Here is an 18,539-nt window from a genome sequence, read left to right as displayed (position 1 = left end):
GAAAAAATTTTGTTCACAAATTCCAAAAATGTTCGGGTATTACAAAAAGTGTTACAACTTTTCAAAGATTGTTCATTTTTTAAAAAATGTTCTCATGTTTCTAAAATTGTTCACAGATTCAAAAAAATGTGTTCACAAATTTTTAAAATGTTCTCATCTTCTTTTTATATTTACTTTTTTTAGATTCCAAAGATGTTCCAATTTTAAAAAAATTGTTCACAAATTTGAAAGTGATCACAATTTTCAAATATTGTTCACAATTTCAAATAAAGTTCTTGTTTTCAATTTTGTTCATTTTTTATTCACAAAAACTGTTTGTGCTTTTTAAATTTGTTCCCATTATCAATTTTTTGTTCTCAAAATTCTATAAATGTTTGGGTTTTCAGAAAATGTCCACGAATTTCAAAAACCAGTCTGTCGAAAAATGTTCACGTCTTTTGTTTTACTTTTTTGAAATTTGAAAATAGTTCTGAGTTGTTAATTTTTCTTATCGTATTTTGGTACACTGCCTGTTTGTTAAAAGAAATTCACAATTTCGAAGAAAAGTTTGGAAAAATTCAAAAAAAAACTGTCCACATTCTTCATTGGTATTAGTTCTTATACTAGCACGCTTCATATTTAGCAACAAGGCTTGTTATGTCTATTGGTTAGCTCCTCTTGTACGCAACTTGGAGGTGCAGAGAACGAATCCTGGCATCATTGCAAGCTTGGTTTTTTTTTCACATTAATATCGCAGCGCTACTGTACAAGCAAGCGCGCCCACTATTGGGCTGGCCCAGTCGGGGTTCTGTGCGTGCGTCGCGCAGCTGTTTGACGCAGAATGCGTCCAATAGGAGTTCCCATTCCCCGCACCATCTCGCGCCGCGGTCACTTCCTTGCCGGCGTGCGGCTGCCGTCGGGCCCCCCGCAGAGAAGAGCCTGGCCTCTCCCCACGGCGTTTCCTGGCGCGTGGATCGCCACCGCCACGGGTGAGATCACCAACCAACCGCTACGGACCCGCTCGGCGTCTACGGCGGGTACGGCGGCGAATGAGGGGCAGCGGAGGCGATGTTGTCTGAGAAGCGGCGCAAACCCTCGGCTCGCCAGCGGAGGGAGAGGAATACGCGCGCGGAGTTGGGCGGTGGTCGCCGGCGAGGTTGCGCGCGCGTCAAGGAAAAGCGCGGCTCTGCTTGATTGAGTGGATACGATCTACGGAGAGGACCAAGTAAGTATGCGCCTTCCACTTCCACGATTTAATCTGCTTGCTATGAATTGGCATATAACATCACAATGTTTAGACTGATATACATTGTATGCATCCGGATTCTGAAATTTTAGAGCCTAATCGCATATATTCAGTTTTGGGGGAAATTTACAGTCAAGAAGGCCTTGGTAGCTGTTTTCCTCCGATGCCTTTTAGCAGTTAGAACACAACACTCATCAGATTAATGTTATTCCTTCTGTGGTCCGTAACTTCGGACGCTGGCATGTGGATGCTCTTGATTCTAGGTCATGCATACATGGAATATGTTCTACTACAATGCCGAATTTCGCTGCGCTTGTTCAATTTCTGAATGTACTCTAGTACAGGCCATCTTCTCACAGTGTTGGAAATGAATGTAGGTTCTTTGATTCACATGGCCTATCTGCTCAAAGAGTTGGCGATTGTTGTAGGATTTTTGAATTCACAAGGCTGATCTCCTCGGATCTGGTAGAACTTGGACTTTGTACATCCATATTGTGAGCTGAACTTTCACTGGCATGAGAGATAAGCGCGCAGGTCAAGTTATTGCATAATCATAATTGCACAGAATAACAAAGTAACAAAAAATATGGGAGAATATCTTACAGCAATCCTGAGAAGTTTTGCTTCGGTGGCATGTCCATGTCATCTGAGCTTCTCTCGAACATTTCTAGAACTTTGGTTATGGTAGGGCGATATGCAGGCAATATCTGTACGCACCACAAGCCAATTAATGTCATCTTTCTTGCTATTTCCTCAGTTTCTCTTGTGACTTCACATGCTTGTAATCCATCATCTTGCGCAAAGTGATCATAAATCCAGTCTGGAAAATACTTTTCACTGGATTTTGCAACAGTTGATTTTACATTTCTCCTTCCTCCAACCATCTCCAAAAGCATCATTCCATAACTATAAACATCTGACTTTGTTGAAACCACTCCAAATGTTCGAGAGTGAACTTCTGGAGCGATGAATCCAATTGTTCCTCTAGCACCAGTCATTGAAAGCTTGCTCTCCTTTGTATAACACAATTTAGCTAGACCAAAATCAGCAATCTTCGGGCTAAAATCCTTGTCTAGAAGGATATTTTGGGGCTTGATATCGAAATGGACGATACTTGTATTACAACTATGGTGCAAGTATTCGAGGCCACGAGCAATCCCGAGTGCTATCGCATAGAGCCTCTCCCATGCTAAAATTTCTTTGGGGTTCTCTGAGTAAATGTACTTATCTAAGGAACCGTTGGGCATGTACTCATATATAAGAGCTCGTTTTGATCCCTCCAAACAAAACCCACACAAGCTAACAACATTAACATGCGAGATCCTTCCAATGCTCATAACCTCATTCACAAACTCATCCCCATTTCCTTTGCAGTCATGCAAGAATTTCACAGCAACCAGACGACCATCATGTAGTCTTTCTTTGAAGACCACACCATAACCACCTTTTCCAAGCTGATTGTTGCGAGAAGACGTTATCTTCATTACCTCTGAGTACATGTATCTTTTTGGAGCTAGGGATCCATACGAAACTATCATTGCCTCATAATTTTTTTCAGTTTTCCTGCTGGTCTTCTTGCAAAGGAGAAGCCATAGTATTTTCCCTTTTTTGCGCCACACCAGGACATAAATACATGTAAAGAGCAAGGCTCCAGCTGCTGATGTCACAGCTGAGATTGAAGGAGATCGATATTACTTCCTTTTCTAAACTAGAACTTGTAATTGTAATACAATCACTTGATTTCCAGGACCATCGATAGTTTAAATTTCTCATGTGAGAGTTGCTTGTTTTCAATTTTTAATTCCAGAATTAATTTTCAATGATTACATATATGACAGATTTTTAAGGTAATATTGCAATACAGAAATCACTGCTAGTGAACTACTAATATTTAATTCATTGCATATGAGGAAATGCCAAAAGTTTGAGCTTACCTATTAGCATAATCATCTTGCTAGTTCCCTTGCTACCTGGAATATAACATATATATAACATTTATGAGTAAAAGCAATGTTATCCAACAGTACTACATTGGTTGTTTTTCAAAAGAAAAAGAATAGCATTTTATATGGACAATATTCTGCACATGAAGTACAAAGAAAAACATTTCAAGATAGTGAAGAAAACAAATAGAACATGGGCAATATATCTGACTTCCTTTTGATAGAACAGCCATGTCTATTAAATATAGGTTCGACAATAAAAAGTTGTAGGCCTGTGTAAATTTAGTAGCCACTATGAGCAATCACATAAATTTTGATTTATAAGTATGTATTTAAATAACATTGCATTGGATGGTACATTTCAATCTACATGGAAATTAGCAGGAACATGCGTGCTCTGTTAATTTTTCCTGCAAATATCGTACTCCCTCTGTCCAAAAATAAGTGTCATTGATTTAGTACAAAGTTAGTACAATGTTGTACTAAATTAGTGACACTTATTTTGGGACAGATGGGGTATTTACCAGCGGCATGAACCAGTGTGGCATAACTGAAAAGTGTTTTGTTATGCTACAGAACTGGACCAGCGGTATGCGTTCTGTTGAGTTTACACTAGTCAGGCACTTCAGTATCCATGGGGTAGTAATTAGCAGGTACGCCCATGCTTTTCCTTCGAATTAAGGAGCTTCTACCCGCGGTTTCATCTATTCAATGAAACTCATAAGACATACTTTTGTGATCGACCCAAAAGGTTCAATTAAGTATTACAACCTCAACCCAAATCTTTTCCAGACTCCGTAATTGACACTGCAAGTTACACATATGAGCTTAAAATGCTGCTACAAAAACACCGCAAAACAACGATCATACCCCCCCTAACTAAAAAACAGAGTAAATTGGACAGAACACCAGCCATGCTAGTAGGAGATAAAAGGAAACCATTTACAGCTAGTAGGTACGTGCATGTTGTGTTCATTTTTCTTGTAATCTCCTCAACTAGTGCGCCCAAATCGAAGACTACTTAGTCTACAAAACTAAACCAGTGCATCTTTTTTTACGGGTCAAACTCACTGTCAGTATTATATATGTGAATCCCTCCCACTAATGATGGACAAAGACACAACTCCAGCACTGGCATTATTGGCAACGTACAGTTCTCTGTACCTGCCTTCAAATGTCGTCAGGCTTGTATGCCCCAGCAAGCCACGCAAATGAGTTATTGAGCAACCGATGTTGGATCCACCGGCGTGGTTCGTGGGTGCCCATCTTAGTGGACGCAGCCTCGCGTGCAGGGTTGTGGGTGCAGTTGTAGAGGAACAAGTGCTCCTGATTGGCGTTGCTGATGCGGAGGCCGTGATCACAGGAGGTGTCCACGTGGAGCTCGATGTCACACACATTGTCAGAGAGCTAGAGGTTTGGTGACACAGGAGTTTTCTGGGTAGGAGATGATGAGGATCTCATCCAGAGGGAGGCCTTGTCCATGCTGTTGCGGACTCACGGGTGAACTAGAAGGTATGGTAGCGACACTCGGGCAGGTACGTGCCGCAGAGCCAGAAAGAATAAATGATATGGATATGCCCGCGCACATGTTGTTGCCCATGTAAACCCTAAACACTAACCAAATTCAAAGTATTTTGGAGGGGAGGAAAATGGTAAGAATCCCAACTGTGGTTGAATGCTGAACTAGACTGAATTCCCTAGTGGACAGGTAACATTCATCGAAGAAGGCTCTGCATCTAATCCTGGTGAGCTCGGTACCACTACCACTACACAACTGGTGGACACAAGAGAGATTTTGGTGAGAAATATAATCTGCCAATTAGTTAATCACTTGGGAAAGGAAGGTTTAAAATTTCAAATACAGAAACATTTTGCTCCTCGCTGAAATGACCAAAATTTCATAAGTTCCATAATTATTTTGGATTTTGAAGACAAATTCTATCAAAATTTGATTGAATATTATATTTGAATTGTGGACAAATAATCATTATTCTAGTCTTCGTATTTCACGACTAGTAATTATTCAACGAACCTCACCGACTAAACTGGTTAAGTGACTGAATCATGCTAGTATTAAACTTACGAATATACATGTAGTACAAAATTCATTGTCTTTACAAGTAAAAATATCAAAATTGTTTGAACCTGGAAACGAATTGTCATACTAGTAATTAATGCTCTGGGATTGAATTTTGCATTAGTCTTAAGTTCTACTCACTCCGTTTCTAAATATAAGCCCTTTTAGAGATTTCAATGCTGACTATATATGGATGTATATAGACATATTTTAGAGTGTAGATTCATTCATTTTGCTCCGTATGTAGTTCTTATTGAAATCTTTAAGATGTTTAAGACCCTGCTCTCACTAATCCATGCCTCATGAATTTATCATCATGGACAAAAGTGGTTAAGTGACCGAGTCACATCGAACTCACCAATAAGTCTATGTAGCAGTACTAAATTAGGTTGTTTTTTAAACGTGTGTTTGAACTTCATGTCATGGCTGTTGTATATGAGTTAAAACTCGTTTGAGAATTTGAGGTAATACTGGCATATATATGAGGTGATTTAAAACGAGGTAAAAACAAGATGAATTGATTAACTTTGTCTGTCAGGGAGATGAATTGATTATCGCAGACAATGAGGTCGGACACGCCGTCGGGGCTGTTGCACTCGAAGGTATCGTAGGTGGTGTTGATCCGGCAAAGCCCACCGCCGTCGACGCATGCCGAGCAATCGCCGTTTGTGTAATTAAGACGAAACCCGCCCTTATCAGCCCGCTGTAGCTTGCCCCAGTTGCTCCCCGGTACCCCAACACGGGCACCATGGATACCGTGCAGTTCCCCGACACGGGCGCCCGTTTGTTGTCGGGCTTGTAACCCCCAGCAAGCAATGAGAGTGAGTTGTTGAGCGACCTATTGGTGCAGTTCAAAGGCACCCATGTAGGTGGAGGCGGCTGCATGTGCAGGGCGGAGTAGTTGGATATAGGAAGAAGAGCTGCTGGTTGGCGGTGCTGATGCTGAAGGGAGCGAGGTCGAGATCACAGGAGGCGTTTACCTGGACCTCGGTGTCACGGGTGCGGTCGGTGAGATCGAAGTTGGTGACTTGGAACGAGCTGTCTCCGTAGGAAATCTCTAGGATGTGGTACGTCCAGATGGAGTTCTGGAGAGAGGCCGTGCCCTTGCCGTCGCACCTGGCCTGGAAGAGCCGGCAGCCGCACTCAGGCACCGAGCGAGAAGGGATAAGCGATGCGGAGGCCACCGCACGACGTCGAGGACAATGAGGGCGTTGTGGTGTTTTGGGCGTTTGTGGTTGTGCTAGAGAGGAGGGTGAGGAGAAGCATGGTTGAGCAGAACATGGGAGCTCCCGAGACGTGGAACGGGTCCATCTTCTTGCTCTTGCACATGGCAATAGTGGTGTATCACAAATGTATAGATAAGGAGTTGGAATCCTTGTTTCACGGAGAGTCTGTGATACTAGTCTCACTCTCACACGGCCTAACAATTGCTGCACCCGTCCACGGTCAAAGTATCATCGTCTTTTACTCCTTTCGCATGAATTCGAAACCTTTAGGAAGGACCACCATTTTGCCACTAGCAATGCCGGATGGTGACATGGCTCACATCTCTCACTTTTTTTTTTTGAAGAATCCCTATCTCACTAGTCATTTTAAATGTATATTATTTCAATCAAGTTTTGATGTATGCTCCAGCTTATTTGAATCTAGGGCTTGTGGCCAGCGGCAGGCGATTTTGATCATCTAAGTGAGCAAGATTGTTGCGTAAATCTGAGTTGATTATTCAGCAGCAGATGGGGTTTTCCAGAGGAATGAAAATGAGGTATAAGAGTCTCTCAGCCACAGGGAGTGGGACACGACGTGACTGCTGCCCGTGGACCAACTGTGCTACCCCAGTCCACGCTCCACAGAACCAGTACGACTGATAATCGAAGACTACTATGGCATTTTCGCAAGTTTATTTCCATGTTCTGGGATTTAGATTGCAGAATGATGGTGCAAATTAATTTGGAGGCTTACCGGCGCATGTCGGGCCGTGCAGCTTCCCGTCGGGGCAGAGGCAGGCGAGCGACGCAGTTGCGCTGCGGTACCGGCACTGCCCCCCCCCGCTGGCGATGCAGGCGGGGCAGTTGCCGGTGCCGATGCGGGTGCCCGCCCAGTCCAACAGGAACCCGGCCTTCAGGAGCCGGCTGTAGTTGGCCGCCGTTGACACCGCCACCTCCGTCCCGAGCACCGGGTGGTACGTGTACGTGCAGTCCCCGGTCGGGATCGCCGGCGGCGTGTCCCGAACGAAGCTCCCGCCCAGGTACGCGACGATGGGCCTATTGCAGCCCGCGGTGGCTTTTGCGTACTCACTCCCGCGTGGCTCCGTCCCGTTGCAGTTGAACAGGAAGCCCAGGGCACGGTTGCTTGGGCTGATCCTGAACGGGCTGAGGGCGAGGCTGGACGAGACGTTGAAGTCGGCAAGGCACACGCCGTCCATGCCCGCGGCGACTCTGCTGTGGACGACGACGAAGGATTGGGCGCCGTAGTCGATGCTGTGGACGTGGATGGGGGATCCGCTCATGGAAGCCGTGGTGTTGCTGCCGATGCACCAGAGCTCGAAGGATGGGTGGCCGCAGTAGGGCTCCGGCGGGGGTCGGCTGCGCGTGCCGAGCCAGAACGGGTACTTGATGGTGAAGTTCCCGCACGCCACCGGCTCACACTCGGCATGTACCCGTTGATGGAAGAGGAACAGTGAGACCAAGATGGAGAGCAGTGAGGTTGGATACATGTCAGCGGTCTGAATTGAGGAGACTGATCTGGTAACGGAGAAGGACGGCACAAACTTGACAGATAATATGGAAGAACATAGTTGAGGGAGAAGATAATACAAGTGATATTAGACAACGCCTTTGACTGGTTCTGTGGACGAGTATTTACTTTTCCACACACACTAGAGAGAGTCAGCATCCAAATGTCTTGATCCATATTTAGTTGGTGCAGTGTCCCACAGTTTTATCGCAAACGTATTCCCACCATAGGATGTGTTGTTATGCTCAGAGCAAGGAACGGAGCTTTGTCTTTGTCGTTGTCCATGTAGTCCAAATACTCCTTCCGTCCGGAAATACTCGTCGAAGGAATGGATGTATCTAGATGTATTTTAGTTCTACATACATTCATTTTTATGCATTTCTTCGATAAGTATTTTCGGATGGAGGGAGTACATTTTGTAAGCAAGTGGAGCACTGCTCGTATTCCCACCACAGTTTTGTCCTTCCCTCCCCACAGTTTTGTCATCAATTGCGATTTGCGCGGTCGATAATTTTTTAAAAGACAAAAAGATGGAGGTGGAAGACAGCTAGAGTCAGAATTGCGTGGATGATGATTTTTTCAAAATAAAAATAAATACTTCAGCAGAACCCAAGGGACGAGTCTTGACTCTTAAGCAATGAGGTGCGATGCGTTGATGTGGACTAAAGATGGACAGGAGGACCGAGTGCGCTTTGCAGAACATGGCAACTGCAGAAACGTGGAACGGATCCATCTTCTTGCTCTTGCACATCACAGTATTAAGTGTGACAAGGAGTAGGAATCCATGTTTCACGCAGAATCTGTGATATTAGTCTCACGCGGCCAACAATTTCTGCACCCATCCACAGTTAAAGTATCGTTGTCTTTTACTCCTTTTTGATGACTTCAAAACCTTGATTTGTCAAATATTTTTATGTGGAGTGCACAGGAACGTGCAAATGTGCCATTTTGCCACTAGCAATGATAGACGGTGACAGGTCTGGCATCTCTCACTTCTCTTCTTTGAGGAATCCATTTATCACTAATCATTTTAAATGTTTATCATTTCAAACCAAGTTTTGGAGGAATCCATTTATCACTAATCATTTTCAGCCTGGTTGAGACTGGGGACTTGAGGCCAGCGCCGGGCGATTTGGATCATCTGAGTGAGCAAAATTCTTGCGTAAATCAACGGGTTGATTATTCAGCAGCAAATGGGGTTTTCAAAAGAGTAAATCGTCCAGCCAAACAAAATTGAGGTATAATAGTCTCTCAGCAACAGGGGGTGGGACGCGATGTGACTGCTGCCCGTGGACTAAAGCTTGACCAAGTGTACTATTGATCATCGAAGATTACTATCGCATTTTTCGCTAGTTTATTTCCATGTTTGGAATTTCAATTTTAGAATGGTTATGGATATTAATAATTTAATATGGTGGCTTACCGGCACATGACGACCCGCGCAGCATGCCATCAGGGCAGAGGCACGCGAACTCCGCGGTGGAGGTGTTGTAACGGCACTGGCCGCTGCTAGCGATGCAAGCCGAGCAGTCCCCGACTCCGGTCCCCGCCCAGTCCAGCAGCAACCCGGCCTTCAGGAGCCGGGTGTAGTCGGCCGCCGTGAAGACCGCCGCCTCTGCCCCGAGCATCGGGAAGTACGTGTACGTGCAGTCCCTGGTCGGGATCTTAGGAGGGATGTCCCGGTCGTAGGTCCCGCCGAGGTACGCGATGATGGGCCTGCCGCAGCTGGGCGTGCCGGTGGCGTTCACGTACTCAGTCCCCCGCGGCTCCGCCCCGTTGCAGTTGAACAGGAAGCCCAGGGCACGGTTGCTTGGGCTGATCCTGAACGGGCTGAGGGCCAGGCTGACTGAGATGTTGAAGTCGGAGCGGCACACGCCGTCGGTGCCCGAGGCAACCCTGTTGTGGACGACGACGAAGGAGCCGGTGGCGTAGCCGATGTTGAGGACGTGGATGGGGGAGCCACGCATGGAAGCGGAGGTGTTGCCGTTGATGCACCAGAGCTCGAAGGCCGGGTGGCCACAGGAGGGCTCCGGCGTGGGGCGGCTGGGCGCGCCGAGCCAGAACGGGTACTTGATGGTGAAGTTGCCGCACGCGACCGGCTCACACTCGGCATGCACCCGTTGATGGAAGAGGAACAGTGAGACCAAGATGGAGAGCAGTGAGGTTGGATGCATGGCAGCAGTCTGAATCGAGGAGACTGTTTTGGCAACGGGGAAGGATGACGCAAACTCACGCAGATAATATGGAAGGACGACGAGAAGATAATACAAGCGGTATTAGCCCACTCACTTGACTGGTTTTGTGGACGCATTTACTTTTCCATATCCACTAGAGAGAGTCAGCATCTAAATGTCTCAATCCATATTTAGTTGGTGCAGTGTTCCACAGTTTTATCGCAAATGTATTCCCACCATGGGATGTGTTGTTATGTTCAGAACAAGGAACGGAACGTTGTCATTATCCTTGTAGTCCCCATACATTTTGTAAGCAAGTGGAGCACCACTTGTGTCCACTGGCGGCTTCACTAGTTTTAGGTATAGTTTGTGCACGTAGTATAAGCTAAATTTCTAGTTTTGACATCACATCATCTAACTCTTAGCGCCACCACTGCTCGTGTCGGGTCTAGTAGATGCACTTCAGGTTTTCAACTAGCAGCATGTTGTCTAATTCTGTGTGTTCAACAGGCATGTGATTTTGGAGGCAAGAAATTTGGAACAACAACAACGACAAGCTGGTTGTCGACATTGCAACGGTTGGAGAAAGACCTGCCATCAACTGCAACTTGCGCGGGCGAATTTTTTTCAAAAGACATAGATGGAGGTGGAAGACTTCAAAACCTTGATTTGTTAAATATTTTTGTGTGGAGTGCACAGGAACATGCCAATGTGCCATTTTGCCACTAGCAATGACAGACGGTGACAAGTCTGGCATCTCTCACTTCTCTTCTTTGGAGAAATCCATTTATCACTAATCATTTTAAATGTATATCATTTCAAACCAAGTTTTGGAGGAATCCATTTATCACTAATCATTTTCAGCTTGGTTGAGACTGGGGACTTGAGGCCAGCGCCAGGGGATTTGGATCATCTAAGTGAGCAAAATTCTTGCGTAAATCAACGGGTTGATTATTCAGCAACAAATGGAGTTTTCAAAAGAGTAAATTGTCCAGCCGAACGAAAATGAGGTATAAGAGTCTCTCAGCCAAAGGGGGGGGGGGGGGGGGGGGGGGGACGCGTTGTGACTGCTGCCCGTGGACTAAACATTGACCAAGTGTACTATTGATCATTGAAGATAACTATGACATTTTTCACTGATTTATTTCCATGTTATGAAATTTAAATTTTAGGATGATGATGAATATTAATTTGGAGGCTTACTGGCACATGTCGGCCGCAGCATGCCACAGGGGCAGAGGCACGCAAACTCCACGGCGGGACTACCTAATGCTAGAGACGCAGGTAGTGCCCGCCCAATCCGGGACGGTGCACAGATGGTGCCACTAGCAATCACAGACGGTCGCAGGTCTCGCATCTCTCACCTTTTCGTTGGGGGAATCCAAATCTCACTACTAATTTTAAATGTATTGTCATTTCTAATCAAATCTTCTACTGTGCTCCAGCTTGTTTGAAACTGGGGGTTCTATGCCAACGGCGGGCAATTTTGATCATCTAAGTGGGCAAAATTGTCATGTCAATGCGTCCAACTTCAATCCTGGGTACTTATCTACTGCCCAGCGCCTAGTTGCTGCCAAGAAGTATTTGACGACTGACAAGGGTGAGCTTACCACTACGGTAATTTGGTGGCTGCCATGTCAGGAGGAAGCCATCACTGATGAGCTCCTCGTAGTCGCTGGGGTTCGCCTCTCCAGACGCCCCCAGCACCGGCACCGCGTTGGCGCTACATCCCTTCAAAGCATACCTGCCATCTATCATGCCCGACGCGTTATAGCGCCCTCCGGCAAGGACAAACATGTTGTTCCGGCACCCCGTGTCGACCAGCCCCGCTCGGGCCTCCGGCGCCCTGGTGCAGTTGTAGAAGACGAGGTTCTGATTCAGGGGGCTTACTAAGAACGGATACCCGATTTTCGCCGAAAAAGGGTTTCCCCCGCTTTGTATACAAAGCAACCAACCGAACATCCAACGATAGGTGCTGGGGCGGAAGCAGCACAGTCACGCCCAAAAGGAAAGAAAGAGAAAATAGAAAAGAAACTAATGCCAACAATGGCGGATCGACGAAAAAACGAAGAAGCCTCGAGGCCGCTGCACCCACCGGAGATCGCCCACCAAGCTCCGAGCAGCCGAAGCGCCGGTACCAATCAGCACCTCCAAGAAGGAACACGACGATGACGACGCTGCTGCCAAGGGTTTCCCCCGGTACGCTGTGAGGAGAGAGGAAGGGTAGCCCCAACGCCCTTCAGAAAGGTAAGGCGGTACCCACAAGCGCCACCGCGTCAGTGTCGGCCAAGCCAACAGAGATTTCTCCCGATCCCAACCACCACCTCAGGCACTCCAGAGCTCGCCACCAAACAGACCCTCACCCTGCGCCAACCCGGTCACGAAGCTTCTCACGCCGTCTCACCACGGCACCGTGAAGCATGGTCCGCACAAAGAAGGAAAGGAGCCGGGACTAGGGCAGCAGCACCGTCGGCACGCGGGAGGGCCCCACCTCCACCGCCTTGACGGTAGCTGACCGGACGCAATAGCAGGAACATACCAGGCCCGTGGCCACACAGGCCCGACCGGGATCTCCGAGGCCCGTAAAGTTCCCGCCTTCGCGCTGCAGCCGGCACACCGTCGACGCCGCCGCTCCAGACCAAGCCGCTCCCCTGCCTCCCCGCACAGAGAGCCGCCAAGTGGAAGCACCACCACCACGCGCACCGCCGGCCACCAGCAGCAGGTCGCCGGACCACCACCGGCCGAATCGCACCACCACCGCACGCCCGCGATGGAGGGGAACCACCGCAGCCGCCGAGGGCCCGAAGCCGGACCCCAGCCGCCGCCTACGCCGCCCGCAACCCGCGCCGCCTGCCGGACGGGACGGCCGCCACGGCGAGGCGCGCACCACCGCGCAGCCGCTCCAGACCAAGCCGCTCCCCTGCCTCCCCGCACAGAGAGCCGCCAAGTGGAAGCACCACCACCACGCGCACCGCCGGCCACCACCACCAGGTCGCCGGACCACCACCGGCCGAATCGCACCACCACCGCACGCCCGCGACGGAGGGGAACCACCGCAGCCACCGAGGGCCCGAAGCCGGACCCTAGCCGCCGCCCGCGCCGCCTGCCGGACGGGACGGCCGCCACGGCGAGGCGCGCACCACCGCGCAGCCGGCCACGCCGCGCCACGCCCACCAGGAGGCGCGTGCCGCCACGCCGTGATGCCCCGCGTCAGCACCGCGCCCGCACCTGAAGGAGCGGCCCGCGCCGCCCCGTCGCGCCGGGGGGAGACCAGGCCCCGCCGCCGCCGGCGCCGGTCGGGCTTCGCCCAGCCGCGCCCCGTGGCGGCGGCGAGGGAGGAGGGAGGAGGAGGGGAGGCGCGCGGCGAGCAGATCTGGAGCCCCCGCCGGCCGCCTCGCGGGTGGCGGCGCGGGGAGGGAAACCTAGCGGGAGCTTGTGGAGCTGTTTTCCTACGAGTTTGCCGGGATCTCCTAACAAATGTTTCCGGATACCCGATTTTGGTGGCCATGTTGGCCTTCGGGACATGGCAGCCTGTCTTGCCAGAGAGATTGAAGTCCTTGAGCTTGTGGACATAGAAGACGAGCAAGGAACCGTTGCTGTCAGGGTCGTCTCCAGAAATTCGGGGCCCCGGTGCGAAATGCAAATTAGGGCCCTAAAATTTCTAGAATACGTGTTTTTTATAAAAGAAAATGAATAGATTCAAACACTACATTAATTATAGGCTTGTCAAGATAGTAAAACAACCTGAATTTTATATGAGGAACTATCTTGGAAATCTTGGTGTGTGACAACTTGATCAGCTAGTCTACTATATATCTTCCCTAAATAATTTGATTGATGAACTGATGCACATGCACACATTATTTACTAATATATAATTATTCAACAAAATAGTCTAAACTAAATAGGGATGCGGTTTGAGCGCACTTGGTGGACAGATAGGTGATGCCCCCATAGCCACCGGCAGTCTATACTTGTTTGTGGTTTTTAGCACACGCAAATATGAAGAATAGGATAGAAATGAGTATTTACAATTACAGGATGATGATATAGCATTGGTAGAAAAAGAGGCTTCCGTCCAGCCCCATTAGTCGCGAAACTGTAGGAACCGCGACTAATGAAGTCTTTAGTCGCGGTTCGGTAGACGAACCGCGACCAAAGGCTTGGGCCAGGGCGCTCGGTGGCCAGCTGGTGCACGTGAGGGGCTTTAGCCGCGGTTGGCCAGGCCAACCGCGACTAAAGGTGCCCAAAGGCCTTTAGTCGCGGTTGGCCTGGCCAACCGCGACTAAAGCTCCTCCCCTATATATACCAGTTCAGCGCCCTCACTTAGCCATTTGGTGCCACTTCTCTTCACAAGGGGGTGTAGGTTTGCTTTTGGTTCCTCTTATGCACACAAGGTGTTTGATGAAATGCCCAACAGCGTGAAACAAACATGATATGAAGTGTTGGAGCCACACTTGAGGTTCCTCCTCGATCGCGGTTAGCAACTTGAACCTTTCATGCATGTGTGTCATTGATAAAATATGCATGTGTGTTGTTCATTGTTTAATTTCTATTGTTTATAGCTAGTTACTTTAACAAATGCATGATGGTTAATTATATATTTTATATTATAATAATGCAGATGAATCGGCAATGGATGTACGGTAACCGACTCTCCCGCGAGTTCACTACGGGTTTGAAAGATTTCCTCGTAGTGGCTAATGCGAACAAGCAGAAGGGTTTTGTTATCTGTCCATGTGTTGACTGTAAGAATCAGAAGGGTTACTCTTCCTCAAGAGAAGTTCACTTGCACCTGCTTCAGCACGGTTTCATGCCAAGCTATAATTGTTGGACCAAGCATGGAGAAAGAGGGGTCATAATGGAAGAAGATGAAGAAGGGGATGATTTCATCGATGAAAGCTATCTTGCTCATTTCGGTGATACTTTCATGGAGGATGCTGAAGGTGAAGGGGAAGGTGAAGGGGCAGGTGAAGGGGAAGGTGAAGGGGAAGGTGAAGGTGAAGGTGAAGAAGAGGCACGTGATGAGACCGTTGATGATCTTGGTCGGACCATTGCTGATGCACGGAGACGCTGCGAAACTGAAAAGGAGAGGGAGAATTTGGATCGCATGTTAGAGGATCACAGAAAGTCGTTGTACCCTGGATGCGATGATGGTCTGAAAAAGCTGGGCTGCACACTGGATTTGCTGAAATGGAAGGCACAGGCAGGTGTAGCTGACTCGGCATTTGAAAACTTGCTGAAAATGTTGAAGAATATGTTTCCAAAGAATAACGAGTTGCCCGCCAGTACGTACGAAGCAAAGAAGGTTGTCTGCCCTCTAGGTTTAGAGGTTCTGAAGATACATGCATGCATCAATGACTGCATCCTCTACCGCGGTGAATACGAGAATTTGAATGAATGCCCGGTATGCACTACATTGCGTTATAAGATCAGAGGCGATGACCCTGGTGACGATGTTGAGGGCGGGAAACCCAGGAAGAGGGTTCCCGCCAAGGTGATGTGGTATGCTCCTATAATACCACGGTTGAAACGTCTGTTCAGGAACAAAGAGCATGCCAAGTTGTTGCGATGGCACAAAGAGGACCGTAAGTCGGACGGGGAGTTGAGACACACCGCAGATGGAACGCAATGGAGAAAGATCGACAGAGAGTTCAAAGATTTTGCAGCTGACGCAAGGAACATAAGATTTGGTCTAAGTACAGATGGCATGAATCCTTTTGGCGAGCAGAGCTCCAGCCATAGCACCTGGCCCGTGACTCTATGCATCTACAACCTTCCTCCTTGGTTGTGCATGAAGCGGAAGTTCATTATGATGACAGTGCTCATCCAAGGTCCGAAGCAACCCGGCAACGACATCGATGTGTACCTAAGGCCATTAGTTGATGAACTTTTACAGCTGTGGGGCAGACCTGGTGTCCGTGTGTGGGATGAGCACAAAAAAGAGGAATTTAACCTACGAGCGTTGCTTTTCGTAACCATCAACGATTGGCCTGCTCTTAGTAACCTTTCGGGACTGTCAAATAAGGGATACAATGCATGCACGCACTGCTTACATGAGACTGAAAGTGTACATTTGCCAAATTGTAAGAAGAACGTGTACCTTGGGCATCGTCGATTTCTTCCGAAAATTCATCCAGTAAGAAAGAAAGGCAAGCATTACAACGGCAAGGCAGATCACCGACCGAAGCCTGCGGAACGCACTGGTGCTGAGGTATTTGATATGGTCAAGGATTTGAAAGTCATCTTTGGAAAGGGTCCTGGCGGACAATCAGTTCCGAAGGGAGCTGACGGGCACGCAGCCATGTGGAAGAAGAAATCTATATTCTGGGAGCTAGAATATTGGAAAGTCCTAGAAGTCCGCTCTGCAATCGACGTGATGCACGTTACGAAGAATATTTGCGTGAACCTCCTAAGCTTCTTGGGCGTGTATGGGAAGACAAATGATACAAAGGAAGCACGGCAGGACCAGCAACGTTTGAAAGACCCTGATGACCGGCATCCGGAATGGTTTCAAGGTCGTGCCAGCTACACTCTGACCAAAGAAGAGAAGGTCATCTTTTTTGAATGCCTGAGCAGTATGAAGGTCCCGTCTGGATTCTCGTCCAATATAAAGGGAATAATAAACATGGCGGAGAAAAAGTTCCAAAACCTGAAGTCTCACGACTGCCACGTGATTATGACGCAATTGCTTCCGATTGCTTTGAGGGGGCTCCTGCCGGAAAATGTTCGAGTATCCATTGTGAAGCTATGTGCATTCCTCAATGCAATCTCTCAGAAGGTAATCAATCCAGAAGATCTACCACGGTTACAGAATGATGTGATCCAATGTCTTGTCAGTTTCGAGTTGGTGTTCCCGCCATCCTTCTTCAATATTATGACGCACCTCTTGGTTCACCTAGTCGAAGAGATTTTCATTCTCGGTCCTGTATTTCTACACAATATGTTCCCCTTCGAGAGGTTCATGGGAGTATTAAAGAAATATGTTCGTAACCGTGCTAGGCCAGAAGGAAGCATCGCCAAGGGCTATGGAAATGAGGAGGTAATTGAGTTTTGTGTTGACTTTGTTCCTGACCTTAAGCCGATTGGTCTTCCTCGATCGCGGCACGAGGGGAGACTAAGTGGAAAAGGCACGATCGGAAGGAAATCAACGACATGTATGGACGGCCATTCTCTGACTGAAGCACACCACACTGTACTGACCAATTCCAGCTTGGTGGCTCCGTACTTTGAGAAACACAAGAATATTTTACGCTCGGACAACCCGGGGAAGCCTGAATCCTGGATTAGGAAGGCCCACATGGAGACTTTCGGCAGTTGGTTGAGAAAACATTTAATGAATGACAATGATGTTGTAGATCAGCTGTACATGTTGGCTAAGACACCATCTTCGACTATAACGACTTTCCAAGGGTACGAGATAAATGGGAATACATTTTACACGATCGCCCAAGATAAAAAGAGCACCAACCAAAACAGTGGTGTCCGCTTTGATGCAGCAACCGAGAATGGGCAAAAGGTCACATATTATGGTTACATAGAGGAGATATGGGAACTTGACTATGGACCCTCCTTTAAGGTCCCTTTGTTCCGGTGCAAATGGTTCAAGCTAACAGGAGGTGGGGTAAAGGTGGACCAGCAATACGGAATGACAATGGTGGATTTCAACAATCTTGGTTACCTTGACGAACCATTCGTCCTAGCGAAAGATGTCGCTCAGGTTTTCTATGTGAAGGACATGAGTAGCAAACCGAGGAAACGGAAAGATAAGAAAACGATCAGTACATCATGCGATGATCCAAAGCGCCACATTGTTCTTTCAGGGAAAAGAAACATCGTGGGAGTGGAGGACAAGACAGACATGTCAGAAGATTATAATATGTTTGCTGAAATTCCGCCCTTCAAAGTGAACACCGACCCAAGCATTAAGTTAAATGATGAGGATGCTCCATGGATACGGCACAATCGTAAGCAAGCAGGGACACAAGGGAAGAAATGATGTGTAATAATTTATTGTACCAAACTTTGTTGAATGGATCATGTGAATTATATTACCCGTGATGTGTTTGGTGTCCATTTTCGAATGATTCGAGATACCACTGATTCAATTAGTTTTATTTTTCTGAATTTTGATATAATATTTGTGTTTTTAACATATTGAATTGAATTAGTTTTATTTTTCTGAATTTTTTGATATATAATTTGTATTTTTAACATTTTGAATTGAATTAGTTTTATTTTTCTTAATTTTTTGATATATTATTTGTATTTTTAGAATTTTGAATTCAATTAGTTTTATTTTTCTGAATTTTTTGATATAATATTTGTGTTTTTAACATATTGAATTGAATTAGTTTTATTTTTCTGAATTTTTTGATATATTATTT

At 47.2% G+C, this 18,539-nt stretch overlaps 1 protein-coding gene and 1 pseudogene across 2 annotated transcripts; both read right to left on the bottom strand.

Moving 5' to 3' along the window:
• Positions 1–1,306: 1,306 nt before the first annotated feature.
• Positions 1,307–10,207, bottom strand: LOC123068435 (LEAF RUST 10 DISEASE-RESISTANCE LOCUS RECEPTOR-LIKE PROTEIN KINASE-like 2.4). Of its 2 annotated transcripts, none has more exons than XM_044491021.1 (4): positions 9,402–10,207; positions 3,160–3,195; positions 1,829–2,894; positions 1,307–1,735 (listed from the first exon to the last, which is right to left on the bottom strand). In XM_044491021.1, exons 1-4 carry the CDS (start codon positions 10,150–10,152, stop codon positions 1,630–1,632), a joined length of 1,959 nt encoding a protein of 652 aa, XP_044346956.1. In that variant the 5' UTR covers positions 10,153–10,207; the 3' UTR covers positions 1,307–1,629. The 2 variants fall into 2 exon arrangements, with proteins under 2 accessions (XP_044346956.1, XP_044346955.1); XM_044491020.1 differs by lacking the exon at positions 9,402–10,207 and adding an exon at positions 7,205–9,387.
• LOC123068437 (LEAF RUST 10 DISEASE-RESISTANCE LOCUS RECEPTOR-LIKE PROTEIN KINASE-like 1.2) lies at positions 3,207–7,174 on the bottom strand (annotated as a pseudogene).
• Positions 10,208–18,539: the final 8,332 nt, after the last annotated feature.

The sequence above is a fragment of the Triticum aestivum genome, chromosome 3B (assembly GCF_018294505.1).
Source record: "Triticum aestivum cultivar Chinese Spring chromosome 3B, IWGSC CS RefSeq v2.1, whole genome shotgun sequence".
Lineage (NCBI taxonomy): Eukaryota > Viridiplantae > Streptophyta > Magnoliopsida > Poales > Poaceae > Triticum > Triticum aestivum.
This window is presented reverse-complemented; position numbering and strand designations above follow the sequence as displayed.